Source organism: Thamnophis sirtalis, unplaced genomic scaffold, assembly GCF_051295495.1.
Source record: "Thamnophis sirtalis isolate CommonGarterSnake01/CBP01778 unplaced genomic scaffold, rThaSir2_p1.2 scaffold_3, whole genome shotgun sequence".
In the NCBI taxonomy this organism is placed as follows: Eukaryota; Metazoa; Chordata; class Lepidosauria; order Squamata; family Natricidae; genus Thamnophis; species Thamnophis sirtalis.
Window position 1 is genome coordinate 16,755,896 of NW_028261383.1, and position 23,966 is coordinate 16,779,861.

A 23,966-nucleotide genomic window follows, 5' to 3' on the forward strand; every position below is an offset into this window, starting at 1 on the left:
GCTTTTGTTTTGAATTCTTATCAGAGATTTATGTTTATGTTATTTCTGGGCTCGAAGCCAGTTTGAACTGTGAACTGATAAAGAAAAGCCTTCCTTTTAAGTTTCCTGTCTGCGTTTGTTAACAAGCCGTCAAGGAGGGGGAGTCAGAACACATCCTATAACCAATCAGCTGCTACTACTAAATCAGGCTGTGCTGAAGCTGACCACGCTGTATGCTGTTTGCTGCAAGGTGGTAAATTGTTGCGAGGAAGAGGCAGATTTTTTTTCTTGTCTTCCTCCTCCAACATTGGGGGCATCTTATATTTCAGAGCATCTTATAGTCCAAAAAATATGGTAAAAATATATAGAGACATCATGGGGCAGTGGTTAGAATGCAGTACTACAAGCTAATTGCCACAGCTAGGAGCTCGATCCTGAACAACTCATGGTTGATTCAGGCTTTCAGCATTCTAAGGTCAAATGAGTACCAAGATTGCTGGGGACAATCTGAAGTGAAGTGTTAATACCACTTTATAATGCCTTGGTAAGGCGACACTTGGAATACTGCATTCAGTTTTGCTCACCACGATGTAGAAAAGATGTGGAGACTCTAGAAAGAGTGCAGAGACTAGCAACAAAGATGATTAGTGGAATGGAGACTAAAACACGAAGAACAGTTGCAGGAACTGGGTATGTCTAATGAAAAGAAGGACTAGGGGAGACATGATAGCAGTCTTCCAATATCTCAGGGGTTGCTCTAAAGAAGAGGGAGTCAAACTATTTTCCAAAACACCTGAGGGTAGAGCAAGAAGCAATGGGTGGAAACTAATCAAGGAGAGAAGCAACTTAGAGCTGAGGAGAAATTTCCTGACAGTTAGAACAATTAATCAGTGGAACAGAAGTTGCCTCCAGAAGTTGTGAATGTTCAAACACTGCAATTCTTTAAGAAGATGTTGGAGAGCCATTTGTCTGAAACAGTATAGGGCTTCCTGCCTAGGCAGGGGGTTGGACTAGAAGACCTCCAAGGTCCCTTCCAACTCTGCTATTGTATTGTTTTGTAATCTGCTGACTTTGTAAACTGCTTAGAGAGTGTTATGAAGCATTGTGGAGTGGTAGATAAGTTTAAGAGGAATTGTTACTGCTATATAGTTTCTCCCGAGGGAGAGGGAGAAAGTGCTGCCTCTGGAAGTGCCCAAGCGCCTTTCTCAGGCAGGGAGGCTTCCCCCCACTACTCCCATGCCCATCATCCCTGCCTTCCTCTTCCTCTCAGACGCTCTCCTCTTGTCACTTTTGCTTAGAATCCACCAGGGGGAGCTCTCAGTTTCAGGACAGAACTGAGCATGCGCTAGCCTCTTCCGCTAATGCAAGACACGTGATTCCTGGGTATTTAGTTGGGGGACACTAAAGGCGCATCTAAGCCTTCCCACCACCATCCCCTCCCCCTGGTAGCCGGGGCGGGGACCATTGCGGGAGACCCAGAGGCTGCCGAGAAGCCTTGCAGGGATGCGGATTCAGACGAGGTTCCCGTGTTCTGTGAGTTGCTACTGTGCCCATGCAAAGGAGGCATGCGTAGAGGCGGGCCATGTCTTCTTTCGGGGTTGGAGTCCGGGGTCCCATGTTCCCCTGCCGCTCTTTCCCATGCAGAGGCCAGGGAGCAGAGCAGAGAAATAGGTTCTCTAGAAGGGAGGGGCCGCTTCCCCCACATTTCCTGTAGGAGCCTCTTCATGGGGGTGGGGAGGCTGGCCCGAAGTCTTCCTGCTGGCCCTGGGTGCAAGGTCGGTATGCGAGGACTGGAACTGGGGTGATGCTTCCCAGCCTTTCCCCACGACCGCAAAGGGGCTCTGCCTGCAGACAAGGGAAGCATTGCAGGGACGGAGATGCAAGTGGGTCTGAGATGCACATTCGCACCTGGAGCCCAGATGACACCAATGTTTGTCTGGGCCAAGGTGGCGCAGTGGTTAAATGCAGCACTGCAGGCTACTGCTAGATCAGCAGGTCAGCGGTTCAAATCTCACCGGCTCAGGGTTGACTCAGCCTTCCATCCTTCCGAGGTGGGTAAAATGAGGACCCAGATTGTTGGGGGCAATATGCTGACTCTCTGTAAACCGCTTAGAGAGGCCTGAAAGGCCTATGAAGCGGTATATAAGTCTACTGCTATTGCTATTGCTATTGTCAAAAGTTGGCAGCTTTACACTCTGGGTGTTGGAGTGGAAGTTGGAAAAAGACTGCATTGAGTTAAGAAGTGGGGGGATGTGTTTATAAGAATTGTGTGAATCTTAAGGTCAGGTTAAATGTTTAATATATGGATTTCTTCAGCTATATGCATTGGATGATGGCTTGTTAATTCAGCCTTCTCAATTTCCCAAATAGAATTGCGCCGGATGGGCTTCTGTTGCTTTTATTACACATTCAAATATTGATTTATTTACTTAATAAATGGGTTTATACAGCGCTCGTCTCAATTTCTCTGTGACCTGTCATATTTGCGATGTAAAGAGTCTGTCTTTATTCACAATCACTGAAATCAGTTAAGTAACTCAGAAATAGGAATTCCCAAAAAATATGTTACGTATTTCTCCAGTGTTTTGAATATTGCAAAAAGTTGGTCCAGAAAGGTTCTCCTGCATTTCCCCCCAGAGCCAAATAAATTGATTTACCTAATAAGATTCTCCACCCTCTTTCCAGACTTTGGTAAGTTCATTAGCCTTTTTATTTTACAGGGCGGGGCATAACCTTTTCCTAGGGGGTCACAGCAAGATCGACAGCAGTTTACAACTTCCGCGACACCTCATTTTAAAGCCCATAAAAAACTGAATTGAATGAGCTATTAAATGTTAAATTTGTTTCGGTTGAAACTTTGAGAATGAATTTGGAAACTGTGTTGAAAAATCTGGAAAATCGAACGGAACTGTTTGAAGATTTGTTGTGTTCTTATCCACCTCGTTTGAATGCTGTTCGAAGGGCTAATGGTGGTCATACTGACTATTAAATCATGTCAATAAACTCAGTTTTTGATGGGCTTTCGAATGGTGTATGAATTCTTTGTGTTGTTATTACAAGTGTTGCTGTGACCCCCTAGGAAAAGGTTATGCCCCGCCCTGTACTTTGGAGAAAGGTGCTCAGTAGTTAAATTAGTTACGCTATAATTACTGGAAATTTCTGTTTTCCATCTCAGATATGTGAAGTGGAAATCTTTCCTGCTCCCTCTGAAAATGAAAGGATCTTGTAAGTGTGGAGCGCTGAATGTCCTTGGGAAACCTGACCAGGATCTCTTCATGAAATCCAGATCTTGCGAATAGGAAGACCTCTGGAGATCCATTGGCCCATTTTATAACTGGATTAGAGAAAAAAGAGAAGATGGAAGGACAACACCCAGCAGATGCAGGAACTGGAAAACTCCCCTTTGTTGCTTGGCCTTGGAGCTGCGAGGAGAATGAGTCACGTCTTAGGCAGAAGATGCAGGAAGTGGGAACTAACACTTTAGAGGTCCAGTGCTGTCCCTTCAGAAAAGTACAGTTCCAGAAGGTGACTGGGCCCCGAGATGTTTGCAGTCACCTTCACCGCCTTTGTCTTCAGTGGTTGCAGCCAGAAAGACACACGAAGGCCCAGATGCTGGATTTGGTGCTCCTGGAGCAGTTCCTGGCTGTCCTTCCCGCAGAGATGGAGAAATGGGTGCGGGAGTGTGGAGCGGAGACGAGTTCCCAGGCGGTGGCCCTGGCTGAAGGGTTCCTGCTGAGCCAGGAGGAGGAGGAGAAGCAAGAAGAGTTGCAGGTGTGAGAATATAGCCACGGCAGGTCTAATTATCTCCCTGAATTTGTCAGTCTGATTTTTCTGGGATTATGAACTGCTTAAGGCCAGTTGTTCCATTCTTCTTTTAGAAGATATGTTTGGGGAATTCTTCCACCCTCATTTTCCATCTTCAGTGATATACATTGGGGTCTCCTAGCTTGAGGGTGCAGTATGAGAATTCATTTCTTTCTCTCTGCTCTTCCTTGTTTCTACTGGGACATCATGTCCAGATACCTTTGGAAGCAGCCACTGAGTATGTCAAGGGAAGGAAAGAATCATCTAAACTCTCTCAAGAGCTACTGGTTGGGGAGATCTTTCAGAAAGATCAAAATCAGGATGCCATGTCAGGTAATAGAAGCTGCATCTATACTATGTGAGGTTTGGACATCCAGCTAACTGGTTCTTTTGCTCCTCTTGGGTGGAATTTCTCAATTTTTTTTTTAACAAATCTGCTTTCACACTTTTTCTGCCTTTTACAGAGAACCAAAAGCAGTCCTTGATATTTTTCAAATCGCCTCTTCTCTGTGATGTAGCTGAAAGAACGACTGAACGTCTGCCTCAGGTAGGAGGAACATTGGAAAAGATCCATGAATCTTGCATAAGTTTTATTTTGTTCTAATTTCCTTTCGAATCCCTAGCGCCGCATAACGGAGTGAGCTCCCATTACTTGTCCCAGCTTCTGCCAACCTAGCAGTTCGAAAGCATGTAAAAATGCAAGGACCACCTTTGTTGGGAAGGCGTTTAGTCAGGCCAGCCACATGACCATGGAGATGTCTTCGGAGAGTGCTGGCTCTTCGGCTTTGAAACGGAGCTGAGCACCGCCCCCTAGAGTCAGGAATGACTAGCACATATGTGCGAGGGGAACCTTTATAAATTTTCTTAAATAAATAAAGTTTATTAAATTTATACGCCTCTTGTCTCAGTATCCAGTGTGATTCTGGGTGGCTTAGAATTGGATAAAAGCATAAATATAAAACCATTAAAATTAACAATAATTAAAATGAAGGTTAAAGCCACGTGGCTGGACCATTCGTGGGTGGACTATTGTCTCTTACTCAGTCAACCGCCTCCAGCATAGTACGCCCACATCAGGCCCCAAGCCAACTGGCAGAGCCAGGTTTTCAGGCCTTTCTGAACAGACAGAAAAGTGGAGGGAGATGTCATCTCCAGTGGCAGAATGTTTTTATTTTCGTTCATTATATTTATATGCCACCCACTTCACTGACATGCAACTCTGGGCAGCATACAATCTGCTAAAACAATATGAAAGATTAAAACAACAATAGATACAACATTAAAATTAGCAGAGAAATACCTAAGGCAGAGAGTTTTATAAAGGAGTGGAGGTGGCGCAGTGGTTAAATGCAGCACTGCAGGCTACTGCTAGATCAGCAGGTCAGCGGTTCAAATCTCACCGGCTCAGGGTTGACTCAGCCTTCCATCCTTCCGAGGTGGGTAAAATGAGGACCCAGATTGTTGGGGGCGATATATGCTGACTCTCTGTAAACCGCTTAGAGAGGCCTGAAAGGCCTATGAAGCGGTATATAAGTCTACTGCTATTGCTAGGTGGGACCTTCTTTTTAATGCAGTAACCTCCAGGATGACACGTCCTCATTCAGGCCCCAGCCAAACAGCATAGATAAGTTTTAAGGAAAGCTAAAAAGGATGAGGCGCAGTGGTGGGTTCTGGACAGTACACCCCTGTACGGGCATACCGGTGGCTGCGGGGAGCAGCAGCCATCATACCAGAACGGTGCTATGGAGGGCCCGCCCGCCTGCTCTTGTTCCTTACCTGTATTTAAGCCAACTGGCACCTGCGTAATACTCCGCCGAGCAACTGGAGCGTTGCAGGGTGGTGGGTGTGTATCCACGCACAGCTCGCGTTCCTGTGGTGGACGCCTGGCCCTGGCGCAGCATACCGGTTGCAACGGGATCTGGAACCCACCACTGGCCGGGCAGATTTCATGTTGAGGAGTACCATGTTATAAAGGGCAGGGGTGACAATCAAAGCACTTAGAACTTGGTGAGGAATTTCTAACAAGCTGAGTACCTGGATGCCAACCAAGACCACAGTTTTGCAAAATCTGAGAAATGTCTTCTTGGGAATTGCTTTTTACCGCTCTTGTTCAGAAGGTCAACATCTTCCTTGGAAACTGAGGAGAACTAGACCTTCAGCTGCATCTCACCCATATTTTGGTAGTCCTCACACAGATCCCTGGAATAGCTCTATTAGTTTTTCAAGGTAGTCCAAACAAGAACCAGAACAATGAATTCTAGCTCTACTGGCAGCCTCAAAGCTCCAAAGATAAGTTGGTTCCTTCTTAATTTAACGTGGCAACTCTGAAAGAAACAATCCCTTGTTTTTCTCTTCTGAAATTCAGATTTCATTGAGCAGGCCGTTGTCTCCCATATGCAATTACAACTGCTCTTAGCACTTTTATTGTGCGGAGTGTGAGCATGATTGTCCCTAAGTGGATATAGCAGACACTTGGCAAATATCAGATGGGTTGCTCCAATATTACCTTCTGCTCAAATAGAAAGAGTTGGAGCTACTGCTAAGACTATTTTAGTTGGCTTCATTGAAAGTTCGGCAGTAAACCTAATGAAATGTTCTTTACATTGTGTTATCTGCCAAAAGTTGTGAGATCTTATTTTGAATTCTGCAGCAGATGCCCATTTCACTCATTGCAAATCTCCCTTGGAATGGAGGGAAGAGAAGTCTCAAAATTCTTCTTGGGGTTGTCTCTTATCGCGGAAATTTGTTTCCTTGCTTAGGATTTTGTGTCTTTTGAGGAAGTGGCTGTGTATTTCTCTGAGGAGGAGTGGTCCCAGCTGAATCCTGACCAAAAAGCTCTTCATGGGGAGGTCATGCTGGAGAATTCCAGGAATCTGGCTTCTCTAGGTAAGCATCTAACTCGCCCAGTGGTCGGTTGCCAATTTTCTGGTTCAGGTGCGCATGCGCACAAGCGTCCAGGTGGGTGGGCGGAGCCTTCTGCCGCCACTACTACTGGTTTGCCCGATCCGGGCCAAACCGGAAACAACCCACCTGTGAACTCACCACAGAACAAGAGTTACACTAATATCAAAGAAATGGTGGAATAAAATTATTAAAGAAATCACTAAAGGAGGGACTAGGTAAAATGCAAATAACAAAAATTAAAATAATGTCGAAAAAACAGTGAGGTATCACTGTTTTATCCTGTGTTGGATTGTCCCGCAGTGAGTAGCCCATGGTGGATTGCCCCATCCCTGAGAAGCATGACAAGGAATAACAGAATTGGAAGGGATCTTGGGGATGTAGTCCGAACCCCTGCTCAAGCAAGTGATATTTCAGACAAGTGGCAGTCAGACTTTTTTTAAAGCCTCCAGTTATTGAGCACACCCAGCTTCTTAAGCCAAGGCATTCTACTGGTTAATTGTTTTATTGCCCCCAAGAATCTGGCTTCTCATTTACCAACCTCAGAAGGATGGAAGGCTGAGTCAACTTTAAGCCAATGATGGCAGTCAGCAGAAGTAACTTGCAGTACTGCATTCTTACCACTGTGCCACCATGGCCACTAGGACTCATCACCACGATGAGAAAAAGGAAAGCTGAGATTAAATTGTAAGCACCATCACAGTCATATGGTTTTCCACTTACTGTTCAATTTGCCATTCCTGATTGTGGTCACTCAATGAGTGCCCCGGGTTGATAGTTTTTGGGGATTTAATTTGGCCCAAGGTCATAGAGTCGTGAGGGTGAACCTGCGGCACGCGGAGCCCTATTTACCAGCACAACGACCCTCAGCTAATTTCTGGAGCTGGGGAGGGTGAAAATCCTCCCCCCCACACACATGGGAGGGGGGGTCGCTCACACATGCACAGTGGGGGGAGTCACTCGCACATATGCAGGTAAGTGGGTATGTATGCCCGCAATAGCGTGCGTGCACACAGTTTTGACACACCTTCATAGAGCATAAGATTTAGCACAGGAGTTCATGGCAACATGGAACTGACCCATGTTACCAAAGTTGCATACGCTAGTTGTCAAAGATTAGATCAGGGTTTTCTCTGAGGGCAATTTTAATCTGAGTTGAAATTCATCTTTCGTAGAAGCTTAGATCAGATTCTTTTGTATAAGCCAGCAAAACACTCAAATTATATTGATGATAATTTGGCAAAAATTCAGGGGGGGGGAATTGCTCATTAAACATATTCCTAACCTTGCTATAATTTCTTGTTTCTTTTTGAAGAAAATAATGTCAAAGAGGGTAAGAATTATACGGAACAGGGCCAAGCAATCCACAGGAAAAAGGAAAAAGGGAAGTTTGCCGATCAGCTGAAACCAAAAAGTGATGAGAGAAACCGATCACAAGGTGGAATTAAAAAGAGCTTTTCTTGGATCAGCCGACCTACTTATCATAGAAAGATCCAAACAGAAGAAAGACCCTATAAATGCCTGGAGTGTGGCAAGAGCTTTTTTAAATCCAGTCACCTCATTCGCCATAAAATGACACATTCAAAAGAGAAACTGTACATCTGTATTCAGTGTGGAAAGACCTTCCGTGATAATTGCTCTCTTAGAAGCCACCAGAGGAATCACAATGGAGAAAGGCCCTATAAATGCATGCAGTGTGGGAAAGCTTTTACTCAAAGCGGTGCTCTTGCTACCCATAAAAGAATCCACACAGGGGAGAAGCCATATAAATGTATGGAATGTGGAAAGAGCTTTACTCAGGGCAGTCATCTTACTTCTCATAAGTTCATCCACACAGGGCAGAAACCATATAAATGCATGGTGTGTGGAAAGAGCTTTACTCAGGGCAGTCGCCTTACTTCTCATAAGTTCATCCACACAGGGGAGAAACCATATAAATGCATGGAGTGTGGAAAGACATTTAGTCAAAACAGTAATCTTACTTCCCATAAAAGAATCCACACAAGGAACAAGCCATATGTATGCAGAGAAAGTGGAATGGGTTTCTGTGAAAACCCATCTCTTATGGAACATGAAAGGAACCACATAGGGGAAAAACCATATAAGTGTATGGACTGTGGAAAGGGCTTTTCACTATCCGATCATCTCATTTCCCATAAAATGACCCATTCAGAAGAGAAACCACATACCTGCTTGGAGTGTGGAAAGATTTTCCCTGATAATTATTCTCTTATAAGCCATCAAAGGAATCACAGGGGAGAAAGACCCTATAAATGCATGGAGTGCGGAAAGACCTTTGCTTGGAGCAGTAATCTTTCTTACCATAAAAGAACCCACACAGGGGAGAAGCCACATAAATGTGTGGAATGTGGGAAGGGTTTTAGTACCAACAGTTATCTTACTGCCCATAAAAGGATTCACACGGGGGAGAAGCCGTATCAATGTATGGAGTGTGGAAAGAGCTTTAGAAGGAGTAATCTTCTTACTTGCCATAAAAAAATCCACACAAGAGTAGCCACATCAGTGCAAGGATTGTGGGAAGACCTTTAACAGTAATAATAATTAAAATGCCATGAAAGGCTCCAATTGGGCAATACTGCATATAAATACTAGACCCATATGTGAGAACATTTTGCCTTTCCAGGCCAAAACAAGTTGAATCCTTAATCCTGGTTGTAATTTTTGCTAAGTAGGTGGTTTCAAGGCAAAAATTAAGTGGATATAAAGGGCATTTATGGTGTCTTAATGATGTCCAACACGTTTAAGACAGGTAGACCTCTAGGAATTCCTTTTGATAAATATATCCACTTGAGTAGACCTGCAGGCAAATAACCAACTTAATTCCTTGTTAAAATTGCACTATTTCTTCATTTGTTTAATCTTGTTATACTCTGCCTTTCCATCCTTGCTTCTCATTGTGTAATAGCTAAGAAAGAAAACCATAAGGAGTACAGGATTAGAAATATAACCTGAGTCTCAACATACAGCTCTTTGGCTTTGTGTCCTAACTTTGTGGTGAATTTTGTTTTCTTAATTGCAAAGGAAAATAGCAAAAGAGTTTGTGTGTCCTAGCATCACAAACCATGCCAGAAATGTATGGATATGAAAATAACAAAAGTCAGATTTGTTTTCTACAATGTGAAATCAGGACATGGGGACTTATAATAGGAATGAGAAAACATTATTCAGTCAAAGGTGCCTTTATGACACTGAATCTTCCCCATAATCTCATATAAATGTGCATCGTATGGAAAGAGCTTCAAAGGGAGGGTTTCCTTTTTATCAAAGGAGCCACGGTGAGAAAGCCTATAAATGTACACAAAGACTTTTCTATGAAAGTGCTAACAGCCTGCTTTGCTGTTAAGTGACATGGGATTGGCAAAAGCTAAAATGGATTGTATCACATATACCTTTAACATGAAATTAAATACAGTTGACATAGTTTTTTCCATTATGGTCAATGGTTTTTGGGCACACTGAAAATTACAAACATGAGATTATTTTTGGCGGGTCCACACTTGAGGGTTTTATCTCACGTCAGATTGAAATCATTTACTCAAAAGATGGCTTAACAGTACTGTAGTTCCTAGTGTTTGTATCTGCTTCTAGCTTTTTCTATATATGGAGCAGATAACTCAAGTATTTGTTAAGAAACAGTTCTCATAGTGAAGATGGATATCGAGCCAAGCATCCAACAGGAACCTAGATGTGTCATAAATACAGATGTGATAATATTACATGAGAAGTAGCATACATGGAAAATTGTGGCAGAAATGAGAATACTGTAGACACAAGGACAATGCTGGTATTGTTATCCAGCCTTATTCAAAGTAAATTGATTATGTGTTGTGGGGGCAATATGCCGACTCTAAACCGCTTAGAGAGGGCTGAAAGCCCTATGAAGCGGTATATAAGTCTAACTGCTATTGCTATTGCTAAATTGGTTAAACTCTGCAACCACACATAGATTTTCTGACAGGAGGACTGTATTAAATCTTTGCAACCACAGAAGACAAATGTTATGATGGAGGACTTCTTTCTAACTTCCTACTACAAAAAATCTGTGCGCATGCGCGGGTTTGGAATGGCGGCCGGGCTTTTTCGCTCTCTGCAAATCTAGCGAAAAAGCGCTGGTTAGCCTCCAAACGGACCGCAAAACTTCCGGAAGAGCCTGGGTGAGATTAAGTCATCAGAATCCCCAGGACCGGACGAAAAATCTTTAAAAACATCGCTCCCAAAGGCTCCACTGCGCTTAACAGCTGAGCAACCCAACAGCTGATCCACCGAGCGAGGGCGGCGGCGGCGAGACGCGGACGGTTGGCGTCTTGAACATCTTGGCTACTTGGGGGCCCTGGGTGCCCCTGAAGGTCGCCTGCCCTATTGGGTGAGCCCCGGTGAGCCCTGGTCCGGGAAGGTGCCTTAGAGCAGCGGAATGGTGGCAGCAGGAATTGGATGGAAAATGGCTGTCTGAGCTTTTGCTTTCACGATTGCCCCCCCCCCCCACTGTTTTTTTTTTTTTAGATCCAAACAGTGTTGGGGCTTGGAGAAGAACTCTGGATTTTAGTGGAGAGGAACTCCGGATTTTTACCTATAACCAGAAAAGGAACGGTGAGCTTGGGGGATTTGAAATTGGCTATTATCATCTGCACTATTACCATAACCATCAAGGTAAAGAGGAGGAAATTATTGTGGCTTGGGCGAATTAGCCACTACCATCATAGCTTGCCTGAACACCCGTCCCTCCTCTATCCTGTATTTTAGTGCTTACCCTCTCACCTTGGAGCCTCTCCTTTTATCCCTCCCGTGGTTTGGACAACTTTTTTCCCTTCCTGTCTGCCCCTGCTACTGTGGAGCCACGTTTGCCTGTCTATCTGCTCTCACTTATGTGAGTTTTACTGCCTGGCCTGCGACCATCGGCATTGGCCCGGAACAACTGCTCTTCCCCACCACCTGCTACCACTGAACAACGACCATCTGTTTAACATCCTGATATTTTATGGTATACATACTTATGGTGCATTTGGTTTGGGGAAGGAAGTGATAGAGGATGGCAGTTTCAGGGACAGGAACTTGGCGTTTTAAAAACTGGACATTAAGTTGGCACCCCCCCTTTCCCCCTTCTAACTGGTTCCAGTCACTTGTAAACTTTGGACATATAGACTTTGGCCGCTCCAGGACTTCAGGAGAAGGGGAAGATAAGATACCCCCCTGCATACTACCGTTTTATCTCCTATGGACCGTTATTGTTTATTATACCACGCTCTATCTGGATTTGGAGGGTGTGAGTTTGCAAAGCTGGTGTTGGCTGATGCCTGGGGCCTGTGCTCTGCCCCCCCTCCATCTACAACTATTTATAGAATACGGTTCTTGGACTTTGGCCTTGGATTTCTCTGGAACTGGAGGAAGGGAGGCTGGCTCTTTTGGAACTTATAATTTTAAATTCTGTGTTGCGCAATTTTAAATGGGTATGTTGAGTGCGTGAGACTGAATGAGTTAGTATGAAAGACCCACTTTTTAGTACTATTATTGCTGTATTCTTTTTGTGTTTTAATTATATTGTGGGGACTGCCTGTGTGAGTGCCTGAGTATGCCTGATTCGGAGGACCTGGCGGGACATGCGGGGGCCATTGGGGCGGTTGGGGGAATTATGCCCACGGGAGAGAGTCGGAGCATTGCGGTCATAACAGGGAGAGGCAGATATGGCGGGGACTTTAGGGCTGGCCATTACAGGGGAAGGAGGGTTCGCTATATTGCAGAGATCCCTCCTTCCGGCCCTATGAGTCCCACTCCAAGGTCAGATGGCGTGAGCGATCAGGACCCTGGTCTCAGGCTGCTGTCGCTAAATGCCAGGTCTGTTATCCATAAGGCTCCCCTCGTCCGGGACTTGATTGTAGACGAGGGGGCAGACCTGGCATGTATTACTGAAACATGGCTGGGCACGGAGGGAGGAGTCCCCCTCGTAGAGCTGTGCCCAGACGGGTTTCAGGTGCTTCATCAGCCGAGAGCCCAGGGAAGGGGTGGCGGTGTGGCTATTGTAGTCCGGGAGTCTTTAGCTCCTCGTAGGATCCCTGCTCCGGAGCTTGTCGGGTGTGAGTCCCTGCTAGTGAAGTTGGACCTCAAGGGTCAAGCGGGTTTGCTGCTAACGTACCTGCCTCCCAACTGCGTTGCAGCGGCCCTCCCTGCGCTCCTCGAGTCAATAGCCGAGCTAGCAATTGAGTTCCCTAGACTAATGGTTCTGGGGGACTTCAATTTGCCTTCGCTCGGCGAACACTCTGATGGAGCGCAGGAGTTCATGGCCTCCATGACAGCCATGGGCCTGACCCAGGTAATTCGAGGCCCTACCCACTTGGCGGGACATACACTCGACCTCGTATTCCTCTCGGAGCAGTGGAATTATGATCTTGGTCTGAGGGGAAATGAGACCATTCCCCTGTCGTGATCAGACCACTACCTACTGAGGCTAGACTTCCGGAGGCCAAACCCCCACCGTAGGGAGGAGGAACCGACCAGGTGGTTCCGCCCCAGGCGACTGATGGACCCTGTTAGGTTCCAGACGGAGCTTGGGGTCATTCCAGATGCTCTCGCCCACAGTTCGGCGGAGACTATTGCTGCGGCCTGGCACTCGGCGGCATCAGAGTCTCTTGACCGAATTGCGCCACTACGGCCCCTCCGGGTCAGCGGCTCGCGGAGACCCCCTTGGTTCACCGAGGAGCTCCGCGAGATAAAGCGCCGGAGGAGACGCCTAGAGCACCGGTGGAGATCCGATAGGTCCGTACCGAACCGAGCATTGTTGACAGCCTGCACCAAGGAGTATATTTGGGCACTGAGAACTGCCAAAAGATCACACATTGCCTCCTTGGTAGCGTCCGCCGAGTCTCGCCCAGCCGCCCTGTTTAGGATAACCCGCTCCCTCCTAAATAGGAGGGAGACGGGGAACCCCATACAGGGAAGGGCTGAGGAATATAGTCAGTTCTTGGCGGACAAAATTGCTCGGTTTCGATCGGAACTGGACTCCACCCCTGCAGATCCAGCCGGGACACAGGGGAATAACTTGGTAGACCATCTCTGGGTTGAGTTTCAGGATGTTGCCTCTGGGGATGTGGACAAGGCTATGCGAGCTGTAAGTTCCTCCACCTGTATACTGGACCCGTGTCCCTCTTGGCTGACTGCCAACAGCAGAGAGGTGACACGAGGCTGGATCCAGGCGGTTGTCACCGCCTCTCTTCGGGAGGGACACCTCCCCACCGCACTTAAGGCGGCGGTGGTGAGGCCCCTCCTGAAGAAACCGTCCTTGGATCCAGCAGTTCTTAACAACTATCGTCCAGTCTCCAACCTCCCCTTTCTGGGGAAGGTTGTTGAGAAGGTGGTGGCCTTACAGCTTCAGCGTACCTTGGAGGAAGCTAACTATCTTGACCCCTTCCAGTCTGGCTTCAGGCCCGGTTACAGCACTGAAACCGCTTTGGTCGCATTGACCGATGATCTCTGGAGAGCCAGAGATGGAGGCTATGCGTCCATCCTGGTTCTCCTTGACCTCTCAGCGGCTTTCGATACCATCGACCATGGTATCCTTCTGCGACGACTGCGGGAGGTGGGGGTGGGCGGCACTGTTTTACAGTGGTTCTCCTCCTACCTCTCGGACAGGTCGCAGTCGGTGTTGGTGGGGAGGGAGAGATCGTCCCCGAGGCCCCTAACCTATGGGGTGCCGCAGGGTTCGGTTCTGTCCCCCCTGCTATTTAACATATACATGAAACCGCTGGGCGAGATCATTCGGAGGCACGGGATTAAGTACCATCAATATGCGGACGATACGCAGTTGTATCTGTCCGCCCCGTGCCAACTCAATGAAGCGGTGGACGTGATGAACCGGGGCCTTGAGGCTGTTAAAGACTGGATGAGAGCTAACAAACTGGTACTCAACCCGGAAAAGACCGAGTGGCTGTTGTGTTTTCCTCCCAAAAATTTGGTTAACGTTCCATCAATCAGGCTGGGGGGGCAAAATTTATTCCCCTCAGATAGGGTCCGCAACTTGGGAGTCCTCCTGGATCCACAGCTGAGTTTTGACCACCATCTGTCGGCTGTGACCAGGGGGGCATTTGCCCAGGTTCGCCTGGTGCGCCAGTTGCGGCCCTACCTGAACCGGGAGGCTCTCACAACAGTCACTCGAGCCCTTGTGATCTCTAGGCTGGAATACTGCAATGTGCTCTACATGGGGCTGCCCTTGAAGAGCATCCGGCGACTTCAGCTAGTCCAGAACGCGGCCGCGCGAGTGATCATGGGCGCACCACGGTTCGCCCATATAACACCAATCCTCCGTGAGCTGCGCTGGCTACCTGTTGATCGTCGGGTGCACTTCAAGGTCTTACTTACCACCTATAAAGCGCTCCATGGTAGTGGATCTGACTATTTGAGAGACCGCCTCCTGCCAATTACCTCCCTGCGTCCCATCAGATCGCACAGAGTAGGCCTCCTCCGAATTCCATCCGCCAGTCAGTGCCGACTGGCGACTACGCGGAGGAGAGCCTTCTCAGTTGCAGCTCCGACATTATGGAACAACCTCCCCGTGGAGATCCGTACCCTCACCACAGTCCAGGCCTTCCGCACAGCCCTCAAGAACTGGCTATCCCGTCAGGCCTGGGGATAGGATTACTCTCACCCCGCCCGAATGTTGAGTGAATGTTGTGTTTTTATGACCAATTTCCTTTAATCACGATTTTTTTTTCTTTTTAAGTTTTGTCTTGCACCCCCTTCCCTTTATTGCTGTAAGCCGCCCTGAGTCCCCTCAGGGAAAAGGGCGGCATATAAATTTGCAATAAAACTAAAAAAAAAAAAAAAAAAAAAACTAACTTGAGCAGTCACTAGACAAACTGTTGTAAGTCAAGGACTACCTGTACTTAACTGATTTTGTTTGGTGAAACTATTTTTTTTAATAGCAATAGCAATAGCAGTTAGACTTATATACCGCTTCATAGGGCTTTCAGCCCTCTCTAAGCGGTTTACAGAGTCAGCATATCGCCCCCACAGTCTGGGTCCCCTGTTCAATATTTTCTTTCCTTCAATTTACAATGCCACTTTTTCTCCAGTCACAGATGGGGTGCCATGTTCCTCTCTCTTCATTTCTCTACCAAGGAGCCTTGTTGTGAGGTAAAATTTCTGGAACATCCAGATGTTTCAGCTTTTCACCAATTTAGAAACTGGTTTTCTTTTTATACTTGTTTTTCTTCAGCATTATTTCTTTTGTCACAAGAAGCCACTCTGTCTTTCCAATTATTCTTGGGCACCCAGAGAGAAAGAATTTGAGAAGGCCAGCTGTACACATTGAATTAAAGATACATAAAAAACAAAAGAAATCTTTCCCACAAAGACTCTTGGGTCCTCGTCTTCTGACCAGCCAGCTGTTTCAAGGTGGCTGTTCTTTGAGGGAAGCCAGTTAAAATCCGCCAGAGATTTTTCTCCCTCTCCACAGATAGTTCCTGGGCAGAAAGGAGAGGAAGATAGAGAAGCTGCCCCTTCTGGAGACGACAAAGCCTTTCTCGGACAGGGGACGTTCCCCTCCTACTCCCATGCCCATCATCCCTGCCCTCCCCTTCCCCTCAGAAAGGCTCTCCTTTCTCCCGCCGTTTCGGAGAATTCACCAGAGGGCGCGCTCAGCTTCAGGAGGGAACTGAGCATGCGCCAGACTTCCGCTAATACAAGACACGTGTTGCCTGGGGAGTTTTTAGGAAGGGGCTTCTCTTTCCGTTCCGTCCCCTCCCTCCTTTGTGAATGGGAGGCGGGGCTTTGCGGGAGGCCCAGAGGCTGCCGGGAAACCTTTTGGGGCGAAGGGTGCGGATTCCGACGAGACTCCTGAGTTCCGTGAATGGCGGCGCAGACCGTGTAAAAGGGTCCCGCGCTGGAAGGGTGCGTGGAGACGGGCCAAGTCTTCCTCCGGGGTCGGAGTCAGAGGTCCCATGTTCCCCCTGCCACTTTTTCCCATGCATGAGCCAGGCCGGTGGGGGGATAGCAAAGGAGAGAAATGGGGTCGTCAGAAGACGGGGGCCATTTCTCCCCATTTATTGGAGGAGTGGAGGCAGCCTCGAAGTCCTGTTGGCTCTGGGACTGGGTGCAAGGACGGGTGTGCGAGGACTGGAATGCTGCTTTCCAGCTTTTCCATACGACCGCAAAAGGGGCTCTTCCCGCAGAAAAGAAGGTTGCAGGGACGGAGATGCAAGTGGGGCTGAGATGCAGCATTCGCACCGTGTGCCTGATGACACCAGTGTTTGTCAAAAGTTGGCAACTGTACACTCTTGTCGAAGTTGGAAAAAGACTGGATTAGGCTAAAAAGTGGGGACTTTTCAGTTTCTAGGAATTGCATGAAAACGGATCATCATGTTAAGTTACGGCTGGTTTATTTATTTGAGTTTTAGCCCTATATATGTATTGGATGGTGGTTTGTTAATTTAGGCTTCGGAAGTTTCCCAGGGGCATTTCTGATTAGTGAGGTTCTGCTGTTTTCTGCTAGTATGCTCAGATGTTGATTTAATTATTTATTAAATCGATCTATATAGCACTCGTTTTAATTTCTCTTTCTGACCTGAGACATTTGTGAGATGGATTGTTATAAGAGTTTCTCTTATCTCTATTCACAGCCACAGAAATCACTTTAACAAAAACCTCAGAAATAGAAATCTACAACACATTTTATCTCCAGTATTTTAAATCATTGCAAAAAGTTGATCCAGAAATATTCTACTTAATTTCCACCAGATACATCAACCTACCTAATAAGATTCTCCCTCTTTCCAAATGTTGTTGTTGTTGTCAGTTGCAAGGTTGTGTCTGACACATCGCAACCCCATGGACAATGTTCCTCCAGGCCCTCCTGTGGTCGACCATTTTCCAAGCATTAGTAGATTCATTTGACATCTTTTAAAGTTTATTTTGGAGAAGAATCCTCAGTAGTTCAATTAGTCACCCTGTAATTACTGGAAATTTATGTTGTTTTCCATTTCAGATATGTGAAGTGGAAATCTTTCCTGCTCCATCTGAAAATGAAAGCATCTTGTAAGTGTGGAGCGCTGAATGTCCTTGAGAAACCTGACCAGCATCTGTTCGTGAAATTCAGGTCTTGTGAATAGGAAGACCTCTGGAGATCCATTAACCCATTTTGCAACTGGATTAGGGGAAAAAAGAGAAGATGGAGGGACAACACTTGGCAGATGCAGGAACTGGAAAAAGCCCTCTTGCTCCTCAGCCTTGGAGTTATGGGAAGAATTGGTCAAGTCTTAGGCAGAAAATGCAGGAAGTGGGAACTAACACTTTAGAGATCCAGTGCTGTCATTTCAGAAAAGTACAGTTCCAGAAGGTGACTGGGCCCCGAGATGTTTGCAGTCACCTTCACCGCCTTTGTCTTCAGTGGTTGCAGCCAGAAAGACACACAAAGGCTCAGATGCTGGACCTGGTGCTCCTGGAGCAGTTCCTGGCTGTCCTTCCCCCAGAGATGGAGAAATGGGTGCGGGAGTGTGGAGTGGAGACGAGTTCCCAGGCGGTGGCCCTGGCTGAAGGGTTCCTGCTGAGCCAGGAGGAGGAAAAGATGCAAGAAGAGTTCCAGGTGTGAGAATATAGTCATGGCAAATTTAGAGTTGTTCCATTTTTCTTTTAGAGAATGTACGTATGAGGGGGAATTCTTCCATTCTCATTTTCCAGCTTCTGTGATGAACATTGGGGTCTGCTACGTTGGGGGTGCAGTATGGGAATTCATTCCTTTCCCTCTGCTCTTCCTTGTTTCTCCTGTGAAATGTCCAGATAACCTTGGAAGCAGTCACTGAATATGCCACGGGATGGAAAGAACCGTCCAAACTCTCTGAAGAAGTGCTTAAGGAGATCTTCCAGAAAAATGAAAATCAGGATACCATGTCAGGTAATAGAAGACCCTTCTAAGTGACACGAGGATTGGACATCCAGCTAACTGATTGTTTTGCCCCTCTTGGGTGGAATCTCTATTTTTTTAAAAGTCAAATCTGCTTTCACACTTTTTCTTCCTCTCCCAGAGAACCAAAACCAGTCTTTGGTATTTTTAGAATCAACTCCCCTTCATGATGTAGCTGAAAGAGCGATGGAACCTCTGTCTCAGGTAGGAGAAACTTAGGGGGGAAAAATCCATGAATCTTAGATGGGTTTCATTTTGTTCTGAAGTTCAAAGTTATATATATATATACATTGTAAGCCATTCTGAGTCAATGAGAGCAATTGGGCAGCCATATAAATTTTCTTAAATAAAATTCATTTAAGATTTATTAAATGTATATGCCTCCTGCTCACTATCCAGAGCAGGACTCTCAAAATCTTGGTGCATGGGCTGGATACATCATGCGCTGGCCACACCCACGTCTGGTTTAGCGAAGGGGGGGAAAGTCCCGATATGTCACGTGATGCCGCTGTGACGACGTGAATTTGACACCCCTGATCCAGAGTGACTGTGAGTGGCTTACAATGGCATAAAAGCATAAATATGGAAGCATTAAAATCAATGATTAAATGAAGGTTAAAAACCGAAAGCATGTGTGTTCTGGATGGACTTTTGACTCTTACTCAGTCTGCCATTTGCAGCATAGTACACCCCTATCAGGCCCCAACCCAACTGGCAGGCCAGGTTTTAAGGCCCTGCCAGCTCCCTTGATGTCGTCTCAAGGGCAAGATGTTGTTTTTTTTTTAAATTAAAATTTATATGCTGCCATGTTGAAAGAAGGGTTTTTTGTTGTTATTTCTTACTTTTGCCGCAAGCGTGTTCATTTTGAGCCTTAGCTTTCCTGACTTCATCTTCTCAGGTTCAGACTATTGGCTGATATTCTGCCTTACTTAGGTGCCTCTTTCCCACTTGTTATACTTATCCTTTTTATACTTGCCCTTTTCATCTTTCATTTCATCAGAGAGTTCTATGGGTCGTCATGCTGCTTTCTTTTGAGATCTCTTACTTTTTTTCTTCACTGGAATTGCGCTAGACTGGGCTTTTATAATCTCACTTCCCAAACTTCTTGGGTTGTTTTTCCCTTGAGGAATTTCGTCCGTGGAATGCTTCTCAAGCTCTCTCTTAAGTTTATTGAAATCAGTTGTCTTGAAGTCCAAGAGTCCAATTTGATTTTGTTCTATTGCTTGTGCTTACATAATGCTGAATTCCAATATTAGAGGAATCTCAAGGTTCCTGCAACTTTAATGCATTCTAGCTAAATAGGTCCACTACTGTCCAAAAGCTGCCTTGTGGCATTACTAGGTGCTCCCATTCAAATCCAGAGAGCAGCACAGCCAATACCAGGTTTTGCAGCAAAATCAGCAAATCATTGGCAAGAGAGAAAAAGTCTCTTACCATTCAGCAGCCATCTTGGGGAGGAATGCCTTCTGAAATTAAAATTTCATTTGAGCAGACCATTGTCTCAGCTAAGGGTCATCTTCCAGGATCAATTCCGTATATCGTTACAAGCTCTCCTAATACTTTTACTGTGGTACAGAGTGCTGAGCATGATGGTCCCTAAGTAGATAAAGCAGGTGATTGGCCAAAACGTCAGATAGGTTTCTCCAGTATTTCCTTCTCCCTTATAGATACTGCTTAGTTGGCTACACTGAAAGCCATTTAAAGTCCTGGATTTAAACCTGATAAAATATCCTTCACGCTATGCCATCAGCTAAAAGTTGTGCAATTGTTTTTTTTGTATTCTGTAGCAGTTGCCCATTTCATTCATTACAAATCTCTCCTGGAATTGATGTAAGCGAAGTCTCAAATTCTTTTTGGTGTTGTCTGTTAATGGGGAAATTTGTTTCCTTGTTTAGGATCTTGTGTCTTTTGAGGAAGTGGCTGTGTATTTCTCTGAGGAGGAGTGGTCTCAGCTGGATCATGATCAAAAAGCTCTCCATGGGGAGGTCATGCTGGAGAATTCCAGGAATTTGGCTTCTCTAGGTAAGAACCTGTCTGTGGTCAGAAACTACATTTAGAGGTTAGATGTAACCAGCTACTCTGATAAAACTAACCCTATTTTATTGAAGGAAATTAATAGATGTCTCCTTAGATGTGTATGATTTTGCAATAGTGGTGAATATCTATAGCTAAGGTGTAGGATGAGGTTGAAGGTTCATTCTCCAAGCTTGTGGGTTGTACTTGTACTTGACGCCTCTTCTCCCATCGAGGGTATAGGCGACTTCCATGGAAATTTGACGCCACTGTTTTCACGGCGATCCATGGAAGCTGTTTCGGCTGGATATACCCAAGGGGACGCCAGTCCCAAGGGTCGACAGAGCCCGATTGGTGGGAGCTTGTGGGTTGGTTTCTGAACATTTTGTTACCAGGCTAGATAACATCTTCAGCGGAGTTTAGGAGGTGTCAGTGTCAGTGTTCTTCTGTTTATAAGGCCTTCAGGTATGGATGTGTCAAGTGAAGGTCTTGTAATGGGCCAGATGTAAGTCGTCAGTGAGAGTCTTGGGATGGGTCTCGGGGAGATTACATCAGGCAAGCGTCATTGAGAGATGAGCTGGTGGGGGGCTTGCATGGTTTGGCTGAGGGACAGTGCTGTCTCTGGGTGGTTGTGTGGTTGATTGGATTTTGAGGGGTTCATAGGCTGCTGTAGGTCAATGTTTCTGTTGATGGAATTGCTTGTGGAGTGCCAGACTTCCATGAACTCATGAGTGTGGCAGATTATTTTTCTGTTGCTCCAATCAATCTGGTGCTGTTTGGTGTTAGTGTGGGTAGAGATTAAGGATTTGGGATTGTGGCATTTGAATGCCAGCCGGTGTTCATAGATCCTGGTTTTTAATTGATGTGATGTTTGTCCCACGTAGAGTTGCAATGGTTGCAGTTTATTTTGTAGATGACATTGTTTCTTTCATCCTTCTGAAATCTTGTCTTTGGTCCAGAATCAAAGTTATAAGCAACGCTTATTGCAACACTTATTGCAAAGCCTCTCAACTATCAAACGACAACCCGGCCTTCACGTGGTGCCCCCCGTTCCCACCAATCGGGCTCTGTCGACCCTTGGGACTGGCATCCCCTTGGGTATATCAAGCCGAAACAGCTTCCATGGATCGCCGTATCCATTCCTTTTTAGGGCTAAACAATATCGGTTGCCTCAATGTGCAAACATTGCTAAGATATAGTCATGCGCATCATATAATAGCGACTGGCTGCACCACCTGACAACCCTAGCCCAGGACCGAAAACAGTGGCGTCAAATTTCCATGGAAGTCGCCTATACCCACGATGGGTGAAGAGGCGTCAAGTACAAGTACAAGTACAGAATCAAAGTTATATAGTTATTGAGGATTTAATGTGGTAGAGCATATCATGCAGCACAGGATTTCATGGCAACATGGAACTGACCCATGTCATCAAGGGCCTTGCACATATTGATTGTCAAAGATTAGATCAGAGTTTTCTCTGAGGGAAATTGTAATCTGACTTGATGTGTATATATGAAGCCCACTTGGAAATTCATCTGTCATAGAAGCTTAGATTCTTTCATATCAGCGAGCAAAACACCCAAAATTGATGATTCTTTGGCAAAATTTCAGGAAAAAGTTGATCTTTAAATATGTTCCTAATCTTGTTATATTTCTTTTTGAAGAAAATAATGTCCAGGAGGATAAGAACTACAAAGAACAATGCCAAACAATCCAGCCAAAAGAGGAAAAAGGGAAGTTTGCCACCCAACTGCAAGCAAAAAGTGATGAGAGAAACCGATCACAAAATGGAATTAAAAAAAGCTTTTCTTGGATCAGTCGACTTACTTACCATAGAAAGATCCATACAGAAGAAAGACCCTATAAATGCCTGGAGTGTGGCAAGAACTTTTCTAAATCCAGTCACCTAATTTCCCACAAAATGACACATTCAAAAGAGAAACCATATACTTGTATCGAGTGTGGAAAGGCCTTCCGTGATAATTGCTCTCTTAGAAGCCACCAGAGGAATCACAATGGAGAAAGGCCCTATAAATGCATGGAGTGTGGAAAGACTTTTACTCAAAGTGGTAATCTTGCTTCCCATAAAAGAATCCACACAGGGGAGAAGCCACATAAATGTGTACAATGCGGAAAGGGCTTTAGGAGGAATGCTGACCTTACATCCCATAAAAGGATCCACACAGGGGAGAAGCCATATAAATGCATGGAATGCGGCAAGAGCTTTACTCAGGGTAGCCATCTTACTTCTCATAAATTCATCCACACAGGGGAGAAACCATATAAATGCACGGAGTGTGGAAAGACATTTACTCAAAGCAGTAATCTTACTTCCCATAAAAGAATTCACAAAGATGGGAAGACATATAAATGCAGAGAATGTGGAATGGGTTTCTGTGAAAGTACGTCCCTTATGGAACATGAAAGGATCCACATAGTGGAGAAACCATATAAGTGCATGGACTGTGGAAAGGGCTTTTCTCTATCTGATCACCTCATTTCCCATGAAATGACCCATTCAGAAGAGAAACCACATACCTGCTTGGAGTGTGGAAAGATTTTCCCTGATAATTATTCCCTCAGGGGCCATCAAAGTAACCACAGGGGAGAAAGACCCTATAAATGCATGGAGTGCGGAAAAACCTTTGCTTGGAGCAGTCATCTTTCTTCCCATAAAAGAATCCACACAGGGGAGAAGCCATATAAATGCATGGAATGTGGGAAGAATTTTAGTACCAACAGCTACCTTACTGCCCATAAACGGATCCACACAGGGGAGAAGCCATATCTATGTGTGGAGTGTGGAAAGAGCTTTAGAAGGAGTAGTCTTCTGACTTACCATAAAAAGATCCACACAGGAGAGAAGCCATACCAATGCAAAGAGTGTGGGAAGAGTTTCAACAGGAATAGTAATCTAAAATGTCATGAAAGAGTCCACTTGAGTAATACTCCATATAAATACTAGACCTATACAAATATGTATAACATTTTGTCTTTCCAGTCCAACACAGAGAAGATGACACTACAATCCTAGTTGTGATTTTTACTAAGTACATTTCAAGGCAAAAAATTAGGATGAATGGAAATAAAGGACATTGATTGCCGTCTTAATGGTGTCTAGCCTAGTACTGAAGAAGTGCAGATTCCTAGGAATATTCCCTGTGATGAATGTTTCCACTAGACAGAGTCACAGGCGTATATTCAATCAATCCTCAGTCCCTTGTTATGATTTCACAATTTGTTTATTTGCTTAATGTAGTTATAATCTGCCTTTCCACTTTGTTTCTCATTATGTAATGCAAGTAATATCTTGCATTAGTAAGAAAACCATAAGGAGCATAAAGGTAAAAATTCCCCTTGCA

At 45.5% G+C, this 23,966-nt stretch overlaps 1 protein-coding gene across 1 annotated transcript; it reads left to right on the forward strand.

The window, feature by feature from the left end:
• Positions 1–1,341: 1,341 nt before the first annotated feature.
• Positions 1,342–23,964, forward strand: LOC106555606 (uncharacterized). The gene is made up of 8 exons (XM_087711592.1): positions 1,342–1,512; positions 3,155–3,750; positions 3,999–4,116; positions 4,248–4,330; positions 6,543–6,669; positions 8,000–9,157; positions 13,864–13,867; positions 22,423–23,964. Exons 2-8 carry the CDS (start codon positions 3,337–3,339, stop codon positions 23,567–23,569), a joined length of 3,051 nt encoding a protein of 1,016 aa, XP_087567718.1. The 5' UTR covers positions 1,342–1,512; positions 3,155–3,336; the 3' UTR covers positions 23,570–23,964.
• Positions 23,965–23,966: the final 2 nt, after the last annotated feature.

Coding starts and splice junctions, on each gene's coding strand:
- LOC106555606 (XM_087711592.1), top strand. CDS start 3,337: ATGGAAGGACAACACCCAGCAGATGCAGGAACTGGAAAACTCCCCTTT. Junction 3,751..3,998: donor AGAAGCAAGAAGAGTTGCAG/GTGTGAGAATAT, acceptor CATCATGTCCAG/ATACCTTTGGAAGCAGCCAC. Junction 6,670..7,999: donor CAGGAATCTGGCTTCTCTAG/GTAAGCATCTAA, acceptor TTCTTTTTGAAG/AAAATAATGTCAAAGAGGGT.